The following is a 25,534-nucleotide window of genomic DNA, read 5'->3' as shown; positions in this document are numbered from 1 at the left end:
TCTATAAAATTCATTATGTATTTACTATATGTATACCCAATATAATCCTCATTGTGTAATGGACAAAATCAATCAATCGATAAAAATAAATAAATAAAGCACGTCTCCCTTTGGCGACAGGTCTGTAGCCCGTCTGGACTTTTGTTTACATTGCAGCGAGATACATTCGTGAATTATTTCTGAGAATTTTCCCCGGGCCGAAAGATTTGGGATCGTAACGCCTTCAAAGCTTGGGCCGCCCGCTATGTGAAAAACAATGATGAAACAGGCCCCGATTTCCCCGAAGTGTTTCAATGACGGTGGGGAGAAAGCGCCTGGAAGAAGCGGAAAAAACAGGCGGCTCCTCGCAAGGTTGAGCCCAGAGGCGGGACTTCGGCAGTTGATGGGAAAGCCTCCCGTTGGAGGCTTAGTCATTTCGCCTGTCGCCTTGAGAAAAGTGAAGCCGGCTCCTGAGGTAATTGGAGACGAGCAGCCGAGACAGGGACGGTGTTGTCGGTCGACTGGCACTCCGGGCGCGTGGTGAGTGGGATCTTTCACCTCAGCCTGGCCATTTTGTTACGCGTCTGGCAAGCGCGCCCCGAACTCTTAATAGCGCGCCGAGAAAGCGACCTCCCCCCCCCCCAACTTAACTCTAATCTCTTCCAAATAATTCTTGCTCACTTCCTGCCTGTTGCTTAACGCCCCACCACCAAGCCACCCTCCTCTACCCCCCCAATCTTTTCTTCCGATTCCTCTTTTCTTGCACGATTTCTGCATCTTTTCCCCTCAGTTTCTTGTTCAAGTTCCCTACTCCTAGACGTAAACGGTTTCAACTGCTACCCTCAAAACGTCTCTACAGAGCACTGTGCACCAAGACAATTAGACACAAGAACAGTTCTTTCCTCAAACGCAATCACTCTACTAAACGAATAATTCCCTCAACACTGTCAAACTTTTACTAAGTCTGCACTTCTATTGCTACTAGTTTTTTCTCATCATTCCTATCACCCATTTCCTCCCTCTTAGGACTGTATGGCTGTAACTTATTGCTTGTATCCTAAGATTTTTATTAATGTTGTTTGTTTCTTCAGTGCTTATTTGACCCCTATGACAATAATTAAGTGTTGTACCTCATGATTCTTGACAAGTGTATATTTTCTTTTATGTACACTGAGAGCATATGCACTAAAGACAAATTCCTTGTGTGTCCAATCACACTTGGCCAATAAAGAATTCTATTCTATTCCATTCCATTCCATTCCAGTCTCTATTCTCGAATATAATTTTTGTCAGAGAAAGGGATCTTTAAAACTTGCTCTTCCAGCCTCTGGCGTTTTCCTTTTATTTCACTTTTCCCTTTCTGCTATCTCCCTCCTGGATTCGGCCAAGAAAGCCTCTTTCCAAGAAGGTGCTCCGAGGTTCAATTGTGGTGTTGGAAAGCCTTGCTTGCATCTCTTCATCTGGGCGTTTGAGGAGGTAGCAAACCTGGGACAGCTTGGCCCTTTCCTTTCAAAGGGTTGGGGTTCTTGGTGAATCTCCTCAAGACTAGGAGAAGAAAACCCTCTGAAATCTTAGAAACATAGAAGATTGAGGGCAGAAAAAGACCTCATTGTCCATCTAGTCTGCCCTTATACTATTTCCTGTATTTTATCTTAGTATGGATATATGTTTATCCCAGGCATGTTTAAATCCAGTTACTGTGGATTTACCAACCACGTCTGCTGGAAGTTTGTTCCAAGCATCTACTACTCTTTCAGTAAAATAATATTTTCTCACGTTGCTTCTAATCTTTCCCCCAACTAATCTCAGATTGTGCCCCCTTGATCTTGTGTTCACTTTCCTATTAAAAACACTTCCCTCCTGAACCTTATTTAACCCATTAACATATTTAAATGTTTCAATCATTTCCCCCTTGTCCCTTCTGTCCTCCAGACTATACAGATTGAGTTCATTAAGTCTTTCCTGATACGTTTTATGCTTAAGACCTTCCACCATTTTTGTAGCCCATCTTTGGACCCGTTCTTTTTCAAAAATTGTAGCAAAAGATATTTTGAAAAATGAAAGTGAAAACTTAAGTTCTAGCTTTGTTCTGAGTTGCCCAAGGGTTTTGCCTGTTTATGTGTGCATGTGAGTGGGTGCAAGCGCACACACATGGGTGCCAGGGACGGATTTATTTATTTATTTGTTTGTTTGTTTGTTTGTTTGATTGATTTTTTTATGCCGCCCTTCTCCTTAGACTTAGGGCGGCTTACAACATGTTAGCAATAGCACTTTTTCACAGAGACAGCATACTGCCCCCACAATCCAGGTCCTCATTTTACCCACCTCTGAAGGATGGAAGGCTGAGTCAACCTTGAGCTGGTGATGAGATTTGAACCGCTGACCTGCAGCTCTAGCAGTCAGCTTTAGTGCCTGCAGTACTGCACTCTACCCACTGTGCTATCTTGGATTGCTACTGGTGCGCTGTGTACACAGCTTCAGTTCTTTTCAATGCACGTGTGTGCATCCCAGCGTGCGCAGAAGCAAAACAATCAGCGAAATCTCACATGCACATGTGTCTCCTTGCATGATTTTGCTTCTGCGGTATGCGCACAAAGAAAAAAACCACTGGGACACATGCGCACGCAAGAAAACTAAAGCTACGCGCACAGCGCAACATTCGCTACTAGTGCGTACCAGAGGCAAACCACTGCTGGTAGGAGCACATGCCCATCTGTCCATCCTCCTTGGGTTTTTCAATTGGATGTACTGCACAAATTTGAAACGGGATTTCATTTGAGAACAATTGGACTACAGTGGTACTTCTACCTAAGAACGCCTCTACTTAAGAACTTTTCTAGATAAGAACCGGGTGCTCAAGATTTTTTTGCCTCTGCTTAAAAACCATTTTCTACTTAAGAACCCGAGCCCGGAAAAAATTCCCAGAAAATTTGAGAGCGGCATGAAGGCCCGGCCAGTTTCCTGCCATTCTAGGGCTTTTCTGGGCTGCCAGAGGAGCCTTTTGGTGGCGCTTAAGGAGGCTTTGGCAGCTCAGAATGAACGGAGCATTTTCCTTTCTCTGGGCGCTTGGAGAGGGAATAAACCACTTCGCTGTGGTGACTCTCTTGTGCTGCCTCCCATACACCTGGCGCGAGGTTGCCTCCCAGAGCGTCTGGGCGCGGAAAGGCAAAACGGGGTGCTCACCTCACCTTCTTCCTTTGGCAGCAACTGTCCTCCTCTTCTTCGTCCTCCTCCTCCCACCCAAATTCCCAGCCTTTGTTTCTTTCCTAATGGGTTTGCATGCATTATTTGTTTTTACATTGATTCCTATGGGAAAAATTGCTTCTACTTAAAAACGTTTCTACTCAAGAACCTGGTCATGGAAGGAATTAAGTTCTTAAGTAGAGGTTCCACTGTATATTCATGGGTGAGAATTTTGGGGAATTATAGGTAGCCCTTGACTTATTACCATTCGTGTAGTAACTGAAGTTGTATACTCATGGGTGAGAATTTTAGGGAATTATAGGTAGCCCTTGACTTATTAACATTCGTGTAGTAACTGAACTTATAATGGTGCTGAAAAAGTGATGGGACTGTTTTTCCTTATTTAGGACCATTGCCGCATCCCCATGGTGATGTGATGGAAATTTGGGCACTTGGAAAACTGGCATATATTTATGACAGATGCATTGCCCTAGGGCAGTGCTTCTTGGTTATTTTCTGTTATTTATTTATTTTTTATTATTTGGATTTGTATGCCGCCCCTCTCCGCCCAAGAAGAAATAACATTTTGTGCCCCCCCCAAATCTTGGATCTGGGCCCCAATGGAATTTTAGTGGTAATATTTATTATTTTACTTATTATAAGCTGAAGGCTGCTCTACTCACTTACCTGGGAGTAAGTCACACTGAACTCAGTGGAGTACAGATAGGCAGGCATAGGCTACCGTGGATAGGACCCTCTTTTGACATGGGGCTGAGCCAGTTTAATCAAGCTGATGTTTTGGGATTGCTGGCCTGGCCCATAAGCGCCACCTCTGCCAGGCACTCATAGCGGATGATGTGCAGGGAGGCTTTTGAAGGTTTTGCCTATCTACAGAGAATGCTCCTCCTTGTCTAGCAGTAGGTTCGCCATGCTGTTAGCAATGGAAATCTGGGGCTCCCTTAAGTCATTGACTTTCTGCATAGTCCAACTCAGCTTGGAGGCTCTTTGCATAGAAGAATGTGCTGTATGAGATTCTCCCTGAGGTTGTTTGCATATTCCATTAATTTACTTTTTAAACAATTCAAATTCAAACAATTCAAATAATTTTAAGGCCATCCCTGGTCAACTCAAGAATCAACAGATAAAGTATGACCTTTTATCCAGCATTTCCCAATACTATTTATTTCAATAAAAAGCATTTTTTTAAAAAAATGTTTAAGTTCTCCAGAAGAATTTATTGGGAAAGATCTTTGAATTACAGAGTCTGCAATGGCATTTAGCAGTCTGTTGTACAGGTGGTGCATTAAATCATTTTATAAAATCAGAATAAATTTTGTACAGATAGTCCTCAAGTTACAACAGTTCACTTAGTGACCATTCAAAGTTACAAAGTTGCCTCATCCCCATGGTTATGTACATGATTTACATTTGGATGATTGACAACTGATTCAAATTTATGACGGCTGTAGTGCCCCGGAGTCATGTGATCCCCTTTTGTGATCTTCTGACAAGCAAAGTCAATGGGGAAACCAGATTCACTTAACAACCAGGTTGCTAAGTTTGAGAACTGCAGTGATTCACTTAATAAATGTGGCAAGAAAAGTCATAAAATGGACCAAAAATTTACTCAACAAATTTCTCACATGCGTACTGTGTATGCAATTATTTTTCCTGATTTTTTTTCTTTTTCTCTTTAAAAGTATTTACACATCTACCAACAAATAGGTAGCTGAAGTGATAACTAGATTTGGAAGTTTATTACAATTATTTGATTAGTATTAAACATGTCAATGGGGCAAATATTTCAACAGCTATTTATATTAACCAATTACCCCACCCTCTGCAAGCTAAGACTTGTAAAACAAGTGACAGCACAGAGTTTTGCCTTATCAACCCAGGTACAGTCTACTCAAAGTTAAGTCATACAAAACTCAGTCTCTTATGAGGGAGTTTTCTTTAAGTAGAACTTAAAATTGAGGCACAAGAACTCTTAAACACCCCCCACCACCACCACGGGGGAATCTGTTTGAGCCCTCACAAAGCTATTCTACCGATGATTTGTGGAGGACATGAACACAAAATGCTATCCTCAGTCCAATCCCAAGCAGCCTCTATCCATCTTTTCCTGCTTGGCTTCCAAAGGAATGTTTTGGCTGACACAACCAACAGTTTGCAGTGTAGCCTTTGGAGATCAGCTTGGGCCTGACCTGCCCCTGTTGTCCCTGAAGGTCCTATGAGCACAATCCTAGTCCTGTGATGGCAAACAATTTTTCCCCTCAGGTGCCGAAAATGTGCGTGCGTGCACTGTTACATGTGCAAAAGTGCCCACACCCACAATGCAATGCCCCTCCCACAAGTCCCATCCCCTGCACATGTGCACATGACCCATCGTGCATGCACGCCCCCGCATTTTGGCCTCACATCCCAAAACAGTGGTGGGAGGGGGGGGTAGAGCCTCTTTCCCCAAAAGGAGTTTGGAGGGAAGGAAAATTCTCTTTCCCCAAGCGTAGTTCAGAGTGAGGGAAAAGCCTCTTTCCCCAAGCGGAGTTCAGAGTGAGGGAAAATCCTCTTTCCCCAAGCGGAGTTCAGAGTGAGGGAAAATCCTCTTTCCCCAAATGGAGTTTGGAGGGAGGGAAAAGCCTCTTTCCCCAAGCGGAGTTCAGAGTGAGGGAAAATCCTCTTTCCCCAAGCGGAGTTCAGAGTGAGGGAAAATCCTCTTTCCCCAAATGGAGTTTGGAGGGAGGGAAAAGCCTCTTTCCCCAAGCGGAGTTCAGAGTGAGGGAAAATCCTCTTTCCCCAAGCGGAGTTCAGAGTGAGGGAAAATCCTCTTTCCCCAAATGGAGTTTGGAGGGAGGGAAAAGCCTCTTTCCCCAAATAAAGTTCGGAGAGAGGGAAAAGCCTCTTTCCCCAAATGGAGTTTGGAGGGAGGGAAAAGCCTCTTTCCCCAGAGTTCGGAGCGAGGGAAAAGCCTCTTTCCCCAAATGGAGTTCAGAGTGAGGGAAAAGCCTCTTTCCCCAGAGTTCGGAGCGAGGGAAAAGCCTCTTTCCCCAAATGGAGTTTGGAGGGAGGGAAAAGCCTCTTTCCCCAAATAAAGTTCGGAGAGAGGGAAAAGCCTCTTTCCCCAAACAGAGTTCGGAGGGAGGGAAAAGCCTCTTTCCCCAAATGGAGTTCAGAGTGAGGGAAAATCCTCTTTCCCCAAACAGAGTTCGGAGTGAGGGAAAAGCCTCTTTTCCCAAACGGAGTTCGGAGGGAGGGAAAAGCCTCTTTCCCCAAACGGAGTTCGGAGGGAGGGAAAAGCCTCTTTCCCCAAACAGAGTTCGGAGGGAGGGAAAAGCCTCTTTCCCCAAACAGAGTTCGGAGGGAGGGAAAAGCCTCTTTCCCCAAACGGAGTTCGGAGGGAGGGAAAAGCCTCTTTCCCCAAACAGAGTTCGGAGCGAGGGAAAAGCCTCTTTCCCCAAATGGAGTTCGGAGCGAGGGAAAAGCCTCTTTCCCCAAATGGAGTTCGGAGCGAGGGAAAAGCCTCTTTCCCCAAATGGAGTTCGGAGTGAGGGAAAAGCCTCTTTCCCCAAATGGAGTTCGGAGTGAGGGAAAAGCCTCTTTCCCCAAATGGAGTTCGGAGCGAGGGAAAAGCCTCTTTCCCCAAATGGAGTTCGGAGCGAGGGAAAAGCCTCTTTCCCCAAATGGAGTTCGGAGTGAGGGAAAAGCCTCTTTCCCCAAATGGAGTTCGGAGTGAGGGAAAAGCCTCTTTCCCCAAATGGAGTTCGGAGTGAGGGAAAAGCCTCTTTCCCCAAATGGAGTTCGGAGTGAGGGAAAAGCCTCTTTCCCCAAATGGAGTTCGGAGTGAGGGAAAAGCCTCTTTCCCCAAATGGAGTTCGGAGTGAGGGAAAAGCCTCTTTCCCCAAATGGAGTTCGGAGTGAGGGAAAAGCCTCTTTCCCCAAATGGAGTTCGGAGTGAGGGAAAAGCCTCTTTCCCCAAATGGAGTTCGGAGTGAGGGAAAAGCCTCTTTCCCCAAATGGAGTTCGGAGTGAGGGAAAAGCCTCTTTCCCCAAATGGAGTTCGGAGTGAGGGAAAAGCCTCTTTCCCCAAATGGAGTTCGGAGTGAGGGAAAAGCCTCTTTCCCCAAATGGAGTTCGGAGTGAGGGAAAAGCCTCTTTCCCTAAACAGAGTTCGGAGCGAGGGAAAAGCCTCTTTCCCCAAAACAGAGTTCGGAGCGAGGGAAAAGCCTCTTTCCCCAAATGGAGTTCGGAGCGAGGGAAAAGCCTGTTTCCCCAAACAACTGGGAGGAGGGGAAGCCTCTTCCCTGAAATGGAGCTGGGAGGGGGGGAACGCCTTGTGTGCACAAACCATGCTAGGGTGGAATCTCCAGAGATTTAGGAAGGCATGGGCAGCAGAAAGCGAGGAGAAAGCAAGAGCTTGTCTGGCCCAAAAATCAGCTGGCTGGCGGGAAGCAGTAGAGCTTAGCTGTTGAATGGTTTGGGTGCCTGCAGAGAGGGCTCTGTGTGGTCAGTTACGGCATATATGCCATAGGTTCACCATCAAAGCCCTAGTGCAGTGATGTCGAACCTTTTTTCCTTTGGGTGCCGAAAGCCCAGGTGTGTGTGCTATTGCGAATGCATGAGTTCCCACACATATAATTCAATGCCTGGGGATGGGAAAATGGCCTCCCCCGCTACCCCCGGATGCCTTCTGGAGGCCTAAAACAGCCCATTTCCCAACTTCTTCTGGACGTAGTAGGGCCGTTTTTCACCCTGCCCAGGCTCCAGAGGCAAAAATGCCCTCCCCCATCCCCTCCGGAGACTCTCTGGAAACAAAATGTCATCCCAGAGCTCTGGGCGAGCCGAAAATCAGCTGGTCGGCACGCATATGCACGTTGGAGCTGAGCTAGGAAAACGGCCTGCTTGCCAGAACATATGGCTCTGTGTGCCACCATAGGTTCCCCATCACTGCACTAGCCCTGCCACTGATTTTTAGGACCAGTGGGGGAACCAGGGACTTGCACTAGATAAAAAAATCATCCTTATTTCTCTGGGCAAGCCATGGATGGCAAATGTAATAGGCAGATAAGTGGCCCACAGTTCTTCCAGAGAGAAAAAACAAAAAAACATCCTCACTTCCCCATGATAAAGCAGGGGCAGCTTTACTGTTGAGGTCCCACAGCAAAGTCTCAAGCTAAGGATGACCACATCCTTCATAAAAAACCCCAAGCAATGTTTATTTCTAAAGACCTACTTCCCTCATAGTCTCTGAAATTCTGGGGAATGAAGTCTCTCCCCCTCCCACCCCCCATATGCTGAAAAGCATGTAAGATCATCCTTTATTAAACTATGTCTGAACTTGGTAGCTAAAACAATTCTTATTAGCTAGCAGAAATATCTGTTTTTCTCTAAACTAGCTTTTCCAGAAAAAAGGAAATGGCATATTAAAAGGGGCTCCTATAAACATCCAAATTTTGTCCTACAATTAAAATTACATAGTTTAGAACTTGGCAACTTTAAGATGTTGTTTTCATTTTGGATGTGGAATTCGTCTTTTAAAAAACAGGTAATAATATTTACAAATAGATGACTTTGAAGATTTCTTATATACAATTTGAATTCCTTTTAAAGTGATTTAATTGCTGATATCAGTTTATGATGTTCTGTCAAGAGGAGGATCTCAGTAAATTTTTCTTTCCATTTCCTAGATACTTCTTGTTCTGCTCAAATGGGGAAATATTTTATATTAAAACATAATATAACACAATGTAGCATAAATATATACACATAATAAAACATTGTTATCTGAGATAAACCATAGGTAATTTCTGCACTGTTACCAAAATTCAATGCAAATCAGTTGAAATAATTTAGCACAATATTACAATTAGCAAACCATGGTTTGTTTTTATGTGGCAAATTAGTATTGTAAATTATGGCTATAATTATAAAGTAAAGTAAGAGATTATAAAGTAAAATCTGTAATAATTCTGATCTGAAATTATGGTTTAATGTAACAATTATAGCTGTTGTTCCATTTCTGGAAGACACCGCATAATTAAGCAATTGAGAAGTCTTACGGTGTATTTATATCAATTAATTTTATTTCCCAAAGATTTTGAGACAATACACCTTCTGAATGAGGGGAGCAAAACTGTCTGAAAAGTATTCTTTTGTTTACTTGTGACTATAAATATCAGTATTACTCTAAGAAATTAAGGGCATTGAAAACAAGGAGAGATTAGACAATCTTCAGACAAATGGTTATCTAATCTTTTCTTAAACACTTCCAATATTGGAGCATTTATAACTTCTGGAGGCAAGTCCTTCCACTGATTAATTGTTCTAATTAATATAATTAATCTATTACTGGCCATTACCATGTAATTTATCATTTGTACATATGTTGTGGTATGTAATGATGTGTGGCTTTTGTATGACGGCCTTGAGTTATTTATAAAAATAATAAAGGAGGGATTTAAAAATAAAAACATGTCAAATAGAAGTAAAATCAGAAGTTCAGTTCTCAGATAAAAGGACAGCAACCATCACAATATTTTGATTCCAGCTATATACAGTGGTACCTCGGTACTCGAACGCTTCCTTTCTCGTACATTTTGGATAACGAACAACATTTTCGGCAAAAATTTGCTTCAGATACCGAACAGCCAGAGAAAATTTTGTTCATTATCCGAAATGTAATCCCGGCAGCTTCAGGGGGCTGAGGAGCTCTCTAAGAGCTCCAAGCTGCAGGAAGGGTGGGGGCTGCTTAATCCCGGCAGCTTCAGGGGGCTGAGGAGCTCTCTAAGAGCTCCGAGCTGCAGGAAGGGTGGGGGCTGTTGCAATCTTGGCAGCTTCTGGGGGCTCCTTTCCTCATTGTTGCCTCTTATTACCTGTAAGCAGCTTCAAAAACTTTTCCCTGTGGCTGCAACAGCGGCGGCTTCCCTTCCAGTAGCAACAGCGCCGGGAACGTCACGTGATGAAGGGAAGCCGCCGGAGCCATCTCAGCAGTTGCTGCCGCTCCAGCAGCTTCCCTTCATTATGTGACTTCCCGGCGCTCTTGCTACTGGAAGGGAAGCCGCCGCTGTTGCAGCCACAGGGAAGGAGAAAGTTTTTGAAGCTGCTTACAGGTAATAAAAGGAAGCAATGAGGAAAAGAGCCTCACAAAGCTGCCGGGATTGCAGCAGCCCCCACCTTTCCTGCAGCTTGGAGTAGCGAATTTATTTATCCCATTGGAAATAAAGAAAATAGATTTAATTGGTTCACAGCGAGTTAACAGGGGCTGGGAACCAATTAAATCCATTTCCATTATTTCCTATGGGATAAATAAATTCAGTACTCGACCAAATCGGTTCTCGACCACACTTCTGGAACGAATTGTGGTCGAGTATCGAGGTACCACTGTATAATGTAATGTAATATTACCTAATGACTCACCTATGCATTAATCTTTAAATGTTCTTAAAAAACCATAAGAAGCAGAGTGTATTCCTGTGAAGAAGAAGAGCAATTCATAATCAGACCTCTTTTCCAAATCCTTGAAATACATGGTATTAGTAACAAATTATTATTCTGCAGGAAAGTGAGGCACAATGTTTACTGTTTGCTTGTTTACTTTGGTTGTATAATGTTTACTTTACTTGCCATAACTTGAAATTCAATTAAGATATTCTGTATATTAAAATACTTGTTTTTCATTCTAATATTTAATTATATAATTAATTAAATTAATTATAATTATAATATTTAAACCCCATTAACAAGGAAATCTTATATTTTATTACAGAATGTCCAGTCTTTGCAAAATGAGCCAAATTAAAACATTCCTTTTTGTGCTTTGGAACTTGACAATACTTTGTGAATTCTGCTTAACTGGTAAATTGAATCTTTTATGTTTCTTACCATTGGATTGCAATGCTAAATAAATTAAACCATTATATTTGGTGATATTTAATTTTTAGAACTGTTAGGATCGGGTAGTATAAAAGGTTGTGGTATATTTAATAGCGATTGAGGCCACTTACGACCAAAGATGTGACTGGAATTTTAACCATAAATCATTGTGGTCATAAATCGAGGCATCACATGAGCAGACCCAACTATTTATACTGTTTTATGGCAGTTTTATGGTGTTCATAAGTGTAAAATTACCGGTACTTTCCCAAATAGGCAGTTTTGCCATTAACCAACTGGTTGTAAGTCAAGGTATAGGTAGTTCTTATTCTGTATAGGCCTTGTGTACCAAATGTTCAAACTACAACAGTGCTGAAAAATAATAATTTCATAATCAAGGCCAGTCACATGTTCACTATTACAGTCACTCAGTCCTGAGCCTGATGTGGTCTTTTTCTCCCATCCTCACTCACATAGTGGAGAGATTGCTTAAACACTGATGGTTTCCTGAGTTGTTTTTCTTTAAAGCCCACTTCCCCAAAAGTTTCCAACTTCCAGATTAACAAGTCCAACTGTGTGACCTTAGTTAGCTCCAGCTGTACCTCTAATTGACAACACTATTTGATTCCACACCACTTAGAAGGCTTTCTCTGCCTTCTAAGTAGCTTGGGGACATGCAGTAGGTAGGCCAACAGCCAGCACCAGGGGTGGGCGCCTGGAGGATTCAGCAGGATTTGGGTGATCCTCTAGCCAAGGATTGTTGGGGTTCGGTGAACTCCCAAATGCCACCCCTGGCCAGAAATGATTACCCCACCCCTCCTTCCCCGCAGGGGTGGAAGCAAAAATCACCAAAATCTCACATGCATGAGTATCCCCCTGTGAGAGTTTGCTTCTGCGCATGCGCAGGAAGCAAAAAAAGGCCCATTTTTTTTTAAAAAAATGGTGCTACCTCTGGACCGGTGAAGACGACACTGGGGCGGTCATGCGCACATTGTGCAATCTGGCGGTCGCTACTGGAACGGAGGTCCTGGGCGTATTGGTAGCAACCCACCACTGGTGTGTATCCTTTGTATTGTATGTCATTTATATGCATCACGTGCTGGCCAAGCCCTGCTCTATCTTAGCACACCTCACTGGTTATTATTTGAAGATAAAATGAAGAAAACTACTCAGGGAAATGCTTCTGCTTTTAGCATTTAGAGGACCTTAAAGCATTTAAATGATGCCCGATGACAGTTTTTCTTTTGTTATCCTGAATTACAGCCTTGCCACAGGAACCTGAAAACATTTCTTGCATTTTTTATTACAATGGAATTCTCAATTGTAGCTTGAGTCCTGGAAGAGAAATACCCGATGGTACAAGATGCAGTGTTACCATACGCAGGTGAGTGACAACTGGATGTTGATTATGGAGTTGAATTAACTAATGACCACCATCTGTAAATATAAACTAATCAAGTTACTAGAGGAAAAAGTGAAATGTCTAGAGCAGTGATGGTGAACCTATGGCATGGGTGCCACAGGTGGCACACAGAGCCATATCTGCTGGCACGCAAGTCATTGCCCTAGCTTAGTTCCAACATGCATGTGTGTGCCGGCCAGCTGATTTTTGGCTCAGGCAGAGTCTCTGGGAGGGCGTTTTTGGCTTCCAGAGAGCCTCCAAGGGGATGGGAGAGGTCATTTGTATCCTCCCCCGACTCCAGGGAAGTCTTTGGAGCCTGGGGAGGGCGAAACAGGAGCCTACTGGGCCCACCACAATTTGGGAAACAGGCTGTTTCCGGCCTCTAGAGGGCCTCTGGAGGGTGGGGAAGCTGTTTTCTCCCTCCCCAGGCATTGAATTGTGGGTGTGGGCACTCATGCATGCGCGATAGCGCACACCCATGCTCTTTCAGCACACGAGGAAAAAAAAGTTCGCCATCACTGGTGTAGAGGAAACTCTAACCATTCTGAAACTCAACCAACAACATGACAAACCCCCAGAGATTCGTACCACCCCCACCCTCTTTGCCTTTCACAAGAGTCTGAAGACCCACTTGTGGGGACATTAGACATCAGCCCCTGTCGATGAATGAACATATGTTTTGATTGTTAGAATGAGAATGACTGGTTTTTAATAAATTTGGGGTTTTAGATTGTTAGTTTTAGTTTAAATTAGTTTTAGGATATTTTGTATTGCTTTTTTATATTCTGTAAGCTGCCCCAAGTCCCCGGAGAGGGGTGGCATATAAATCCGATCAATCAATCAATCAATCAATCAATCAATCAATCAATCAATCAATCAATCCCAAACCTTGCAAAAAGAATGTGCACAAATTGAACATAAAAATGACCAAATCACTTCTGAAAGAGAACAGATGGAAACATGTCATTCATAGAAAAAACACACAAACTTAGTACAAAACCATTGTCCAAACCAACCCACTATGCTGCAGTCCCACTGGTGCTAAGTAATCGATACCATGGGCTTTCATTAAAATGCAATGTGCAAACACAAAGCAAAAAAGGTAAAACAGAATTGGCATGCTCCAGGTCCCATCCATTGAACAATGTCATCTGATGAGACTCAGAAGGCACATCTTCTATTAAAGAGGCTTCTTTATGGAACACATCTTCCCAGAGATGTGAAGGTTTAAGACAGTGATGGCAAACCTTTTTTTCCCTCAGATGTCAAAAGAGCGTGGATGTGCACATGCTGAGTGCCCATACCCATAATTCAATGCCTGTTTCCCAACTTCTGGTGGGCTCAGTAGGATAGGTTTTTTGCCTTCCCCAGTCTCTGAAGGCTTCCCTGGAGCCATGGGAGGGTAAAAACACACACATACACATTGGAGCTAGTAGGACAGCAGCCTCTGTGCCAGCAAATATTGCTCCACATGCCACCTGTGGCACCTGTGCCATACATAGGTTTTCCATCACTGGTTTAAGACATTAACTTTGCCTTGGAGACCTGATCCTTTTCCCAGACTTTGGGCTGGGCTGAATGTAGACTTCTTCTGAGGGGGCTTTACAAGATATGGCAGATGTTTGGTCCCATGGGATGTCGACCTTTCTTTTATTGGCTCTTATTCAGCCTACCACTGCAGCCAGACATTGCTTCAACTTTTGCTCTGTACATGTCATAGAATTTTGCTTCTGTTAGAAAAATGTCAGGTGATCTTCACATGGAACTATTGGTGGGATGTTATTTACCTCTTAGGAAAGAAAATACCAGAAGATAGCAATTCCAGGGGTAACCAGGCAAAATGCTTAGTTAAGAAATAGAACTTCTTGTATGTAATGCTGGGTTCAGGAAGACACTTCTCATGAGTGAAACATATCTGATAACCAGTACTTGAGTCTTCAAGACTTTAGTTCCTGTTTACTCGGTTATCATCCTTGCTAATCTTCCATGCTGGTCTTACTTTTCTAACAGTATTGGACATATAGTGTTTGACTTTATTTAGAACTTGTTTTAATTATCAATTGCAACTCTGTTTTAAACAAGATGACACAGTCTTTAGTTACCACTTCTTTGATCTTAGCAGATTTGGAAGCATATTATTTTTTATGGGGAAACAACTTATGCTTTATTTAAAACGTTGGGGGTTTTGTCACATCTGTACATGAAAAGAAAAAAATTGCCTAATTTTCCCCCCTAATTTTTGTCAGCTCCTTAAAGCTCTATGTTCATGTTAAATTCTTGACCTTTGACTTTTTAAAATTCAGATTTTTTAAAATATAACAATCTTTCGTTATTTTCTTTCGTTATTTCAGCTATGCAGCAAAAAAGGGTAGAATGAAAAATGGTTCGTGTATAGCAGAAAACCTTGCATCTTTCCAATATGTCACACAAGTCAAGGTACAACTATTTGAAAAAGCATTCAACTTGACTCCCCAACGTATGAAAGACATATGTAAGTCAACTCTTGGTTTATTAATAGATTTATTTATGAGGGATTCTCAGTGCTCTCTGAGCTTGGTTTCTTTTAGACATTTCATTACTCAAAATAGATAACATCAGGGCTAGTATTGAATGGGGCTTGCTCTCAATTTATATTCCATTGGTTTGCCTTGTCAATGTTGATGGAAGTGGTCTTGGATGTTGTTTGGTTGAGCTGTTTACTGTTGGAGAACCAACAGTACTGCTTGGAGAACCCTGTCATAGGAGGATTTGATAGTTTGTTTTTGCTGCAATTATGAAATGAAGGAGTTGATGCAACAGTTCCTACAAAGGAGTCTGTGGTGCAAGATCTGTCTCTTTGATATAGGCAACATTTGCCTATTCAAATGGGACAGAGTTTATATTGCAACACTTCATCCACACTCTTGCCAAGTTTCACTTCATTGCATTTTCTAGTTGCTGTTGGGATGAAGTATCATCATTCATTCCTGGATATATGTGCACCCAGATGATTTCTAAAACTCTGAGTAGGATTCTACTATGTATTTGAATGGCATTTCTCTATAGATATCTTGAATACTAGGCAGAACATAGATAAAAATATTGTAGTCCTTAGTTGATACAGCTTCATACTAGGTGAATTTGGTCACTTTGTATAGTTCTTAGGAATGATTGCTACAGACCTGGGTTTCCTGTCCAGTCGTTTCACCCAAAATTAGGATTTTTTCTGTTGCTGACTACAGTTAAAATGTACATTAACCTCTGAAAGTTTACCACTCATTTCTCAATTCTAGTGAAACCTAGTCCTCCTCAAATAGTGAAAGTAGAAGGGATGAAGGGAATGCTAAGAGTTGACCTGAAAAGAAAAGAAGAAGAACCAAGTTATGATCCTTTTATATGCCAGATTCGGTACCAAGCCACAACAAAAGATAATCCTGTAAGACAAATTTTAATATATATGTCCTGCCCTAAGGCACTTTGATTTTAATAAATCAATTAAAAATAGAGTAAGAAGATTCTTAGATGATGGCAGAAGTAAATACAGCGATACCTCTACTTATGAACTTAATTCATTCCATGACCAGGTTCTTAAGTAGAAAAGTTTGTAAGACGAAGCAATTTTTCCCATAGGAATCAATGTAAAAGCAAATAATACGTGTGATTGGGGAAACCACAGGGAGGGTGGAGGCTTGTTTCCTCCCAGGAATTCCTAGAGAGGCCCCACTGAGGCTTCTCCCCACCTTTTCCGGTCCTGTTTCCTCCCAGGCGATTCCTAGAGAGGCCCCATGGAGGCTTCTCCCCACCTTTTCCGGCCCTGTTTCCTCCCAGGAGATTCCTAGAGAGGCTTGGGAGCCTTATTTTCAATGCCATCATCTAAGGAACTACAGTAATTAATAATAATAATAATAATAGCAATAACAACAACAACAACAATAATAATAATAAATAATATTTGCATCATTTTGTATCATAATATCTGACACAAGTATATCATGATGAATATGTTTGTATTTGTCTCTTTCTCCCTTCTGGATACCTTTGAATGAACATCAACTGCACCCAAACATTAGATGAGGAGACATTCAGACATTGATGTGATAATAGGCTTATGGTAGTAAGCTGGAAACTAGAATATCATAGAATGTAAAAGTAGGAACCACCTTGGGAATTATAAAGTCCACTTGTCTGTCCAGTGCAGGAATTTACTATTAGACCATTCCTATGAAATGGCCATCCAGCCTGTCTTCAAATATGTTTAGGATCCCCCTCCCGAAATCAGTTCCCCTGTAATTTAAATTTATTTTTTTAAATTATCCTGTTACTTGCAATAATTCTGCTATGTCGCCTACATGATATTGCTTGAGACACTTGAAAACAGCTAACATGTATGCTTGTGGTTTCCTCTTCGCTAATGTTCCCTGAAATTCCTAAAAGAAATAATCAGACAAAAAAGGCTTCGGAGTAAGGAAACAAGGTTTATTTGGGCACAGTAATCTCTCTACTGTCCCAAGTGATTTGCAAAGCGCGGTGTCACCCTGGCGGTGCACACCTTTAGAGAAACAGAACATAGTTAATTATACCCTCAGACCCCTCCCAGGTATAATAATAATAATAATAAAAATAAAAAAATAATAATAATAATAATAATTTATTGGATTTGTATGCCGCCCCTCTCCGTAGACTAGGCTAATCCAACATAATGGGTGACAGACTAAATCCATTTCCTGATACGTGCCTTTTCCCTTATCCCCTATCCCTATGTAAAAGCTACGTACAGGTTTCCTGTCTCTTAGGATGAAACACAAATAAGTTTAGTGTATTCCATAGTAGTTTAATCTATTCCGTAATCATTTAATCAATTTCTAGTAATTTAATCTATTCCTGCTGACTATCACAAGTTTCAACAATGCTTAACTATTTACTTAGTGTAAGAAAGAAATAGGTTCATACTATCATCAATGGTGGAGTTGTAGCAAAGTCAAGATATATTGGAAAATGATAGAAAGAATAATAAAAGAAATAGTAATGTAAGAGATAGAAAAAACTCCGGAATTTTATTTATTGGGTATAACTAAAAAGAAATATAAGACAGATATTTTACATCTAGTTATTCATATAACGACAGCGGCCAGGATAGTATATGCACAAAATTGGAAAGGGGAAGGTATTCCCAAAGAGGAAGAGGTTATTAAGAAAATATTAGATTGCGCTGAAATAGATATGATGACAAGACGGTTAAATAACCAAGAAGAATCAGAATTTTATGTGATTTGGAATAAAGTGTATACTGTATATGGATAGATAAGAAGAAGTAAAAGTTAATATTAGGTGAGAATTATAAAAGTATTGTTATGATTTAAATTTTGAGTTTTTAATCTTGTTTATATATGAAGGTTTTTTATATAAAGTTAAACAATATTTCTTCTTTTCACTCAAATTAATATGTTGACTTAAGGTATTAATAATTTATTCTTTTTTCTGCATGGTAATTTGACTTCTAGAATAAGAGGGGTATCTGCAACCCCAACTTTATGTTAAATGTGTGTTTGTGTGTATGTCAATTTTAAGAAAAATCAATAAAGTTTATTTAAAAAAAACTATTTACTTTTCTGCTTTTTGCTATAAAGGTCGCTAGAAAACTTTTAATGTCTCAAAATAAAATGGACATAAATTTTTATATACGAAACTTTAATTTTTAAAATCTTCAGCTCTCACTAAGGAACTATACCCATTGCCTCCGACTGATTGTCATCATGGTTACTGTCCCCTGGACATGTTGCAGTTTGTTAGTCTCTAACTTAAAATGTGGTGCCTAGAACCAGACCCAGTATTTGGAGTGTGGTCTGATCAGTCCAGAACACAAGACCCATTTTTGGCTGGCAGAGGCACCACGGGCCTTTGATATTTCCAGGCCAACTCCATGGGCCAGATGTAGATGTTGATGATTGTACACCCAAGCCTGGGTGTTGATGATTGTACAACACAAAAGTGTTGTATGCCTCTAGCAGAAACCTGTCCAAAAGCAAATCTATCCATAATGTTTGTGTAATGTGACAAATTGCAGGGAAAAGATAAGATCAGGATAAGGGAAAAAACCCTCCTGTATCATAACTCACTCTCAATTAGTGAAGTAAAACCTTGTCTTATATAAATAAAGACAATATATGTATCTAGGAAAATCATGATTTATGACAAGCCTTATTTATAATTTTGTATTTATTCTTTTTGTTATGGTTATCAAAACAACAGTTTTGTTTATTGTTACACATATATCCACATCCAGTTGAAAGAAGATTTTTAAAAATCTAACTTTAATTCTCACTGACCTGTGGAATTTTACAAATTACACAGTGTAGTTTGGTGTAAGGTTTTACCATGATAATTGAAACATTTCTACTTATTTTTAGGTTTACGACGAAGTCGAAGTCCATATTGAAGGAAATGAAAGAAATCTATCTTTAAATCTCACTGGCCTTTGGAATTTTAAAAATTATACAGTTGCTGCTCAATGTAAGGCTGTTGGATTCGGTAATTGGAGCGAATGGAGCAATAAAGTAACAGGGAGAACAGAAGAACAAGGTAAGAAAAACAGAGCTTTATTTGGCATAGTGATTTCATTTGCAGATTTAAATATCTCTAGTCATAATTAATAAGGGTTAAAGAACTATCAGTCATGCCTTGGTCACCCCTTATTTGGATTACTGTAATGAACTCTGCATAGGGCTGCCCGCAAAGATCACCCAGAAACTAGTCTAGAATGGAGGGAAGGAGAAAAGGAGGGGAGAGAGAGAGAGAGAGAGAGAGAGAGAGAGAACGAGAACAGCGTGGTCTTGTTCTTTGCAAGTATATAAGGACATAAGAAGAGCCATGCTGAATCTGGCCAAAGCCCATCGAGTCCAGCATTCTGTGTCACACAGAGGCCCACCAATTGTACCTGGGGATCTTGTTCAGAAAGAGAAGGCAAAACCCTCCCTTTCCCTTGACCCCCAACAAATGTTCCTTGGAATAAACTTCCAGCAGACGTGGTTGGTAAATCCACAGTAACTGAATTTAAACATGCCTGGGATAAACATATATCCATCCTAAGATAAAATACAAAAAATAGTATAAGGGCAGACTAGATGGATCATGAGGTCTTTTTCTGCCATCAGTCTTCTATGTTTCTATGTTTCTAAATGGTACTCAAGGGAATCCTGCCTGCCTCAACCAATATAGAAGTAGCACATGGGCATCCATTTCAATAACCACCGGTACACTTGGCATCCATGAATCTGTCTAATTCAGCCTTGAAGCTACCCAGGTGGACAACTGTCACAACCTCTTCTGGAAGTGAATTCTATAAACCAACGACCCTCTGGGCGAAGAAATATTTCCCTTTATTTGTCCTCGCTTTCTTACCTATGAGCTTTAGGGAGTGCCCCATCATCCTAATATTGTCTGATAGAGAAAAAAATTAATATATTCCAGCAAGAAATGGGACTGGGGTAATATACCGGAGTCTATGGCCATCTGAATCTCCCAAGAGCACTTCTTCCAACTGACTTCCTTTAGAGCAACTTGTTGGGAGGTGAGATGTAGTTCTTTTTTAAAACTCAGAGGGGCACAGACGTGAGCTTGGAAAAAATATGCAAAGGCCATTAAAAGAATATGGGCTCAGAATGGGGAAATAAAAAACAACAACACGAGAATAGACCTAAAGTAGTTTTATCTTGATTCTTTCTTATATGAAAGGAAGTCAGGGAGAGAAACCATTAGTTGTCAAGAGTTGTAGCATTTCTTCTGGTGTCATCTTGTCATCATCTTGAAAGGCTAATATTGATCTTCAAATATCTCTTTTATTTGGTGGTTAGAGGCTAGTTCAACTAACTGCTAGCTGTAGGCTAGTTCAACTAACTGCTAGCTGTAAGTTCAGCAGTTCAAATCTCACCACCGGCTCAAGGTTGATTCAGCCTTCCATCTTTCCGAGGTGGGTAAAATGAGGACCCAGATTGTTGGGGGAAATATGCTGATTCTGTAAACCGCTTAGAGAGGGCTGTAAAAGCACTATGAAGCAGTATATAAGTCTAAATGCTATTGGTATTGGTATTGCTATTGAATTAAGTATTTCCAGTTATCCCAGTGTTTCTCAATTATTTTCTGTTATACCCCCCCCCCCCAGGAAGAAGTAAACAATTTGTGCCCCTCCAACTCTCCGCCAGGACAATTGTTTGCAATATTCAGCATGTTTTTGCTGAAAAAACTCAAGCGGCTTATCAGCGTGATTGGGGTGTAATGTTTTTAAGTGACGTCTTAATTTATTTGGCTTCATGCTTTCCGCTGCCAACATTTTTAGACACAGTAAACACTCCGGTCTTGCCTCGTCTCTCACCGTAGTCACAATGAAGACAAGCACTACATACACTTCATCATATTTCCTTGTCTTAGCTTTCGGGAGACTTACATTTGTCTCATTATCTCCGTCTCTCTCCTCCTTTCTTGTCATCCCTGTTAAATATTTTTCCATGGTGTCTCTTAAGGGTTTGTTATATGCATTTCATATCTCCTACTCTGTGCTGTGTGCAAAAAACTCCTACTCTCTGCAGAAAAAAACCCACAGTTCCTGGGGTCACGCACCCCCTGGCATTGCTCCACCCCCCCCCAGTGGGGGCCCGCCCCACCATTTGAGAAACACTGAGTTTATTCAGTCTTGATGGTCTGACATATCCAGTTACTAGAATAGAACTGAAATTGCCTCCTTGGGAAGGATAACAAAAAATGGAGTGTCATTGTGTTCTTGTTAAGTGCAATGCCTGTTTGCTATTAGAGAAGACCAACCATTACTTAACTTACCTATCCAAGGGATCTGAAAGATTTACTTATTTTCATATTTTACAATTCTGCTTCATTTGTTTATAACAGCTCCTTTGAAAGCAGACTTATGGAGAGTAATTGAAACTGGTTCTGATGGAAACAGAAATGTGCATCTTTTGTGGAAGGTAAACAAATATCAAAACATTTAAAGATTACAGTTTCTTTTTTATGAATATACTGGTTTATTTCTCAGCAGACCTTTAAAAACTATATATGTAGAAACTTTAAAGTCAAAATCTAGTTTATCTTCTTGCTTGGATTAACTTCCCAGTGAAAACATAATTCATATGTTGACTTTGGAAAAGAAATGAATTTAAGTTTCTTATTCTAAATTCCTTAGTCTTGATTTTAAGAATCAAGATGGAAAAAATTGAGAAGAATTATCTAAGATAATAGAAGAGTACAGGTTTTTCTCAACTGAGACACAGGAAAGATAAGGAACATAGAGATGGTATTCAAGGTTTATCAAAAGCTGAGAAATCCTGCCTGGTTATTGGGATTACTTAAAATGAGTTATTGGGGTTTCTTAACACGAAATGGTAATATTCACAGTATCATGCTTTAGGCTAAAAAGACTAAGATAACATTTTGTTTAAATTAAAAATAGTTCAAAAAGATCCTACACTAATTAATATTTTAGAGATTATGTAATTTTTCTGCAAATGTTGATGAGAATATACAGTTTATAGCTACTACTCCTGGAAGAGTGAAGGTGTGGTTGTATGGGTTGTATGTAGTAATTTACATACAAATGGGCCTAATTGGAAAACCACTTCAAGGTGATGAAGAAGTTGATTCCTAAGATTCTGGCACTTTGGATAATTCTTCTACAGGGAAACAAAAATCAGAAAAGAAAGGGAAAAGAAAAATAGGAAAGAGTATAATGATAAAGAAGGAAAAAAGCACTGATCTGATTTTTTTTCAGTGCAATAGACTACAAAAAACATTTCACATTCAGCTTTTTGTTTTACATTTCTAGTAGATACCATTTCTATAATCCAAAGCTAAAATCAAAGTTTCAATTTTTTCCTGTATTGAGCATAAAACCCAGAAGTGGTTTATCAATTGGAAACAAATTGTTCTCTTTAATTAACAATTTTTTCATGTGATCTAAATTGACTTGCTAAAGGCACTAGAGGGGAAAAACATATTTGCCTTTTAATTTATGTTGTTTAACTATTTAGGTTTTAATGGTTCTGGGTTTTTTTAAATCTGCAAATGTGTTTTAATCATTTGCACATTTGTAAGGTACAAAATTATCTAGAACTGTGAATAACTATAACGCTGCACCTAACATGTGAATACTTTACAAGTGCCTCCTTTGCTATTTTGTGAATTATTCATGCATGTCATTTTAAGGAGTCTAGTCCTATTCATGTTTAATCGTTTATTCTTAATTGTTACTGTGTACTGACCAGATACCTAAAGAATTCCCATCTTCAGGAATAATAACTGGCTATACAGTAAAATACATTGCAGAACATGTCAACGATACTTTTGAAAAAAAATACAGTCAGAATGAGCCTGTCATTCTCAGCCTGACAGGAGATGCCTACAATATTGGTTTTACTACTCATAACAGTGCTGGAGATTCTCCTGAAGCTACTATTAGAATTCCATCAACACATGAAGAAACAATAGGTATGTTTATGCAAATGTATACAACACATGCACACATATATATACAGACTCAGAAAGGGCTTTTTAAATGCTGTATAGGTGACAAACCACTTCTAAAAAAGCTTGCCAAGAAAACTATAGACACAGTCTCCAGGAGTCAAAAAGTCAAAAATAAAAAAGTAAAATAAATTAAAATAAAATATATGCATGTATATATTTATTTACCAGGGCTTCTATACCGTCCCTATAGAAATGTAATTATTTCAGGGAAAGTATAGATGTAAGAGACTTATGCAGAGCCTTTGTAGAAAGAGCTAAGACTTAGTTAAAAACTACAATAAAGGATTTGATTTCTTTGGTCTCATAATTAACTATGGGTTAACATTTAAGCATGTGAAAAGTTGCTTTGAATTGCACTGAAATGTTTTGGGACATGAATAACATTGCTCTAGAAAAAAATAAGTAAGGAGGGAGGCAGGGAGGGAGCAGAAGTATTGTTTTCAAGTCATGAAATACAGTATAACAATTTTAATTTGATCTGTGGTATGAGTTTGAAGTGATTGTGTAAACTATCTTTGCGGCAAAGATTACTATAGTTTTGTTGACAAAGGACACTCACTCTAATGTCCGTAAATATTTTGTCAGTGTAAATCCTCCTTCTGGATGAGAATTTTTTTTGTTACCTTGTCTTTCTACTTTTCCTTTGAACCAAAACTTCTCTTCTTGTCAGTATATCAATATTGTATCTGCTAGCTGTAGGTTATTATCCATACCCAAATGACATAGTTTCTCTCCCAAAAAATATATGTATGAATTCTAGTATATTTGCTAAATGAAGTGTAAAAACACTCCATTTGGTAGTCTCTGAGTTTGGTTGGTTTCTTGCATGTACAGTGGTACCTCGTGATAAGAACCCCCTGTGATACGAACATTTCGAGATACAAACCGGGGGTTCAGAAATTTTTTGCCTCTTCATACGAACTTTTTTCAACTTACGAACCCACCGCAGATTGCAAAAAGGCGCTCTGCTGGGCGCCGCCACCCGGCTGTCACCTTTTAAAACAGCCGGGGGGGCTTCTCGGCGTTCTCCCGAACCTGAACTTTTTGGGTTCGGGAGGCCGCCGAGAAGTGCTGCTGCCCGTCTGTCACCTTCTGAAACAGCCGGGGGGCTTCTTGGCATTCTCCCGAACGCCGAACCCATAAGTTTGGCAAAAGTTTGGGTTCGGGTTCTGGAGGCTGCCGAGAAGCGCCCTGCTGTTTCAGAAGGTTACACGGCCGAAACGTGGCCTCCAGGAAGGACGTCTTCGTGACGTCAAAGCTCCGCCCATGGAATTCCCTATTGGGATTCCCTACCTCCGTTTCAGCCTCCAGATCTGCCGAAAACGCTGCTGCTGATTGGAAAAACGGCGTTCTGCTGGGCGCCGCCACCCAGCTGTAACCTTCTGAAACAGCCAGGCGCTTCTCGGCGGCCTCCAGAACCCAAACCCGAACTTTTGCCAAACTTATGGGTTCGGCGTTCGGGAGAATGCCAAGAAGCCCCCCTGCTGTTTCAGAAGGTAACAGCCGGGCGGCAGCGCTTCTCGGCGGCCTCCCGAACCAGAATCTGAAAAGCTCGGCAAAAGTTCGGGTTCGGGAGAATGCCGAGATGCCCCCCGGCTGTTTTAAAAGGTGACAGCCGGGCGCCGCCGCCCAGCGGAGCGCCATTTTGCAATTTTTTTCCCCTCTTGCATGCATTAATCGCTTTTACATTACATGTATTTCCTATGGGAAACATTGTTTCGTGTTACGAACTTTTCGCCTTACGAACCTCCTTCCAGAACCAATTAGGTTCGTAAGACGAGGTATTACTGTATTTGTTTACCCAAACTAAGTAACATTATTATTTGAAAATAGCCAATGTCAGAGACCAGTCGGGACTCCTCATTTCAACCCTGAGCTAAAAATATTCTCCTTTATCGTTGACTCATTTAGTTTTGTAAATCAGGTATACTCTTCAGTTGATGTTTCACCAATTAGTATGACAGAGAGTGAATTCTCATTCAGTAGCGTCCCCTGGCTATTTTTCTATAAATCTGACTATACCACACAAGTTACTGTAGTTTCTTATCAGGAGCTAAAGTTCTTTTGATATTGTCTTACATCTCTTCCTCAGGATATCAAGATAGTTGATGTTCCTCTTGCTATCTTTTTAGTTGTTTCTTCCTTTGTGGCTAGAAAGAAGTTGGCTTGGTTTGCAAATTTGCAAAAGATGTAATGTTTCATTTGGGAAGAAATTGGAACAAGTCGAATTCTCTGAACAATATTAAAGGAATAGCTGTAGTTGCTTTGTGTCACTCAGTGTTATTGACCCACAAAACTTCTAGGAAAAAAAAGTCACTCACAAATTTGTCTCTCTTCCTGCTTACTGGGGAATAATTGAATGACCAAACGTTTTGCCTTAAGTATTACAGCAGTAAAATGACTAAAAGAAATGTGTGCCTTAAAAACCTTGGCCAAAGAGATATGCAAAAACTTAATGTCCTCCTTTAAGAGATCAGCTGAGTTGATTTTTTTTTGCATTTCCTGTTCTTAACTCAGGATTGGCGTAGATTCTGTATGCATGTAAAAATGTTTCCTTCCCATTAGATACGTGCAGTTTTGAGCATTTAGAGA

General features: G+C 40.6%; 1 protein-coding gene across 1 annotated transcript in view; it reads left to right on the top strand.

The window, feature by feature from the left end:
* The first annotated feature begins 429 nt into the window (after nucleotides 1–429).
* Nucleotides 430–25,534, top strand: part of IL31RA (interleukin 31 receptor A) — a 55,356-nt gene continuing 30,251 nt past the window's right edge. The window contains 8 exon segments of the mRNA XM_070743345.1: nucleotides 430–519; nucleotides 10,925–11,013; nucleotides 12,295–12,415; nucleotides 14,785–14,924; nucleotides 15,706–15,848; nucleotides 18,820–18,991; nucleotides 21,311–21,387; nucleotides 22,681–22,903. Of these exon segments, the coding sequence (XP_070599446.1) occupies nucleotides 10,926–11,013; nucleotides 12,295–12,415; nucleotides 14,785–14,924; nucleotides 15,706–15,848; nucleotides 18,820–18,991; nucleotides 21,311–21,387; nucleotides 22,681–22,903 (964 nt within the window). The 5' untranslated portion in view covers nucleotides 430–519; nucleotide 10,925.

Source organism: Erythrolamprus reginae, chromosome 2 (assembly GCF_031021105.1).
Source record: "Erythrolamprus reginae isolate rEryReg1 chromosome 2, rEryReg1.hap1, whole genome shotgun sequence".
NCBI lineage: Eukaryota > Metazoa > Chordata > Lepidosauria > Squamata > Dipsadidae > Erythrolamprus > Erythrolamprus reginae.
Note: the sequence above shows the minus strand (reverse complement) of the source record. Positions and strands in the feature narration are given on the sequence as shown.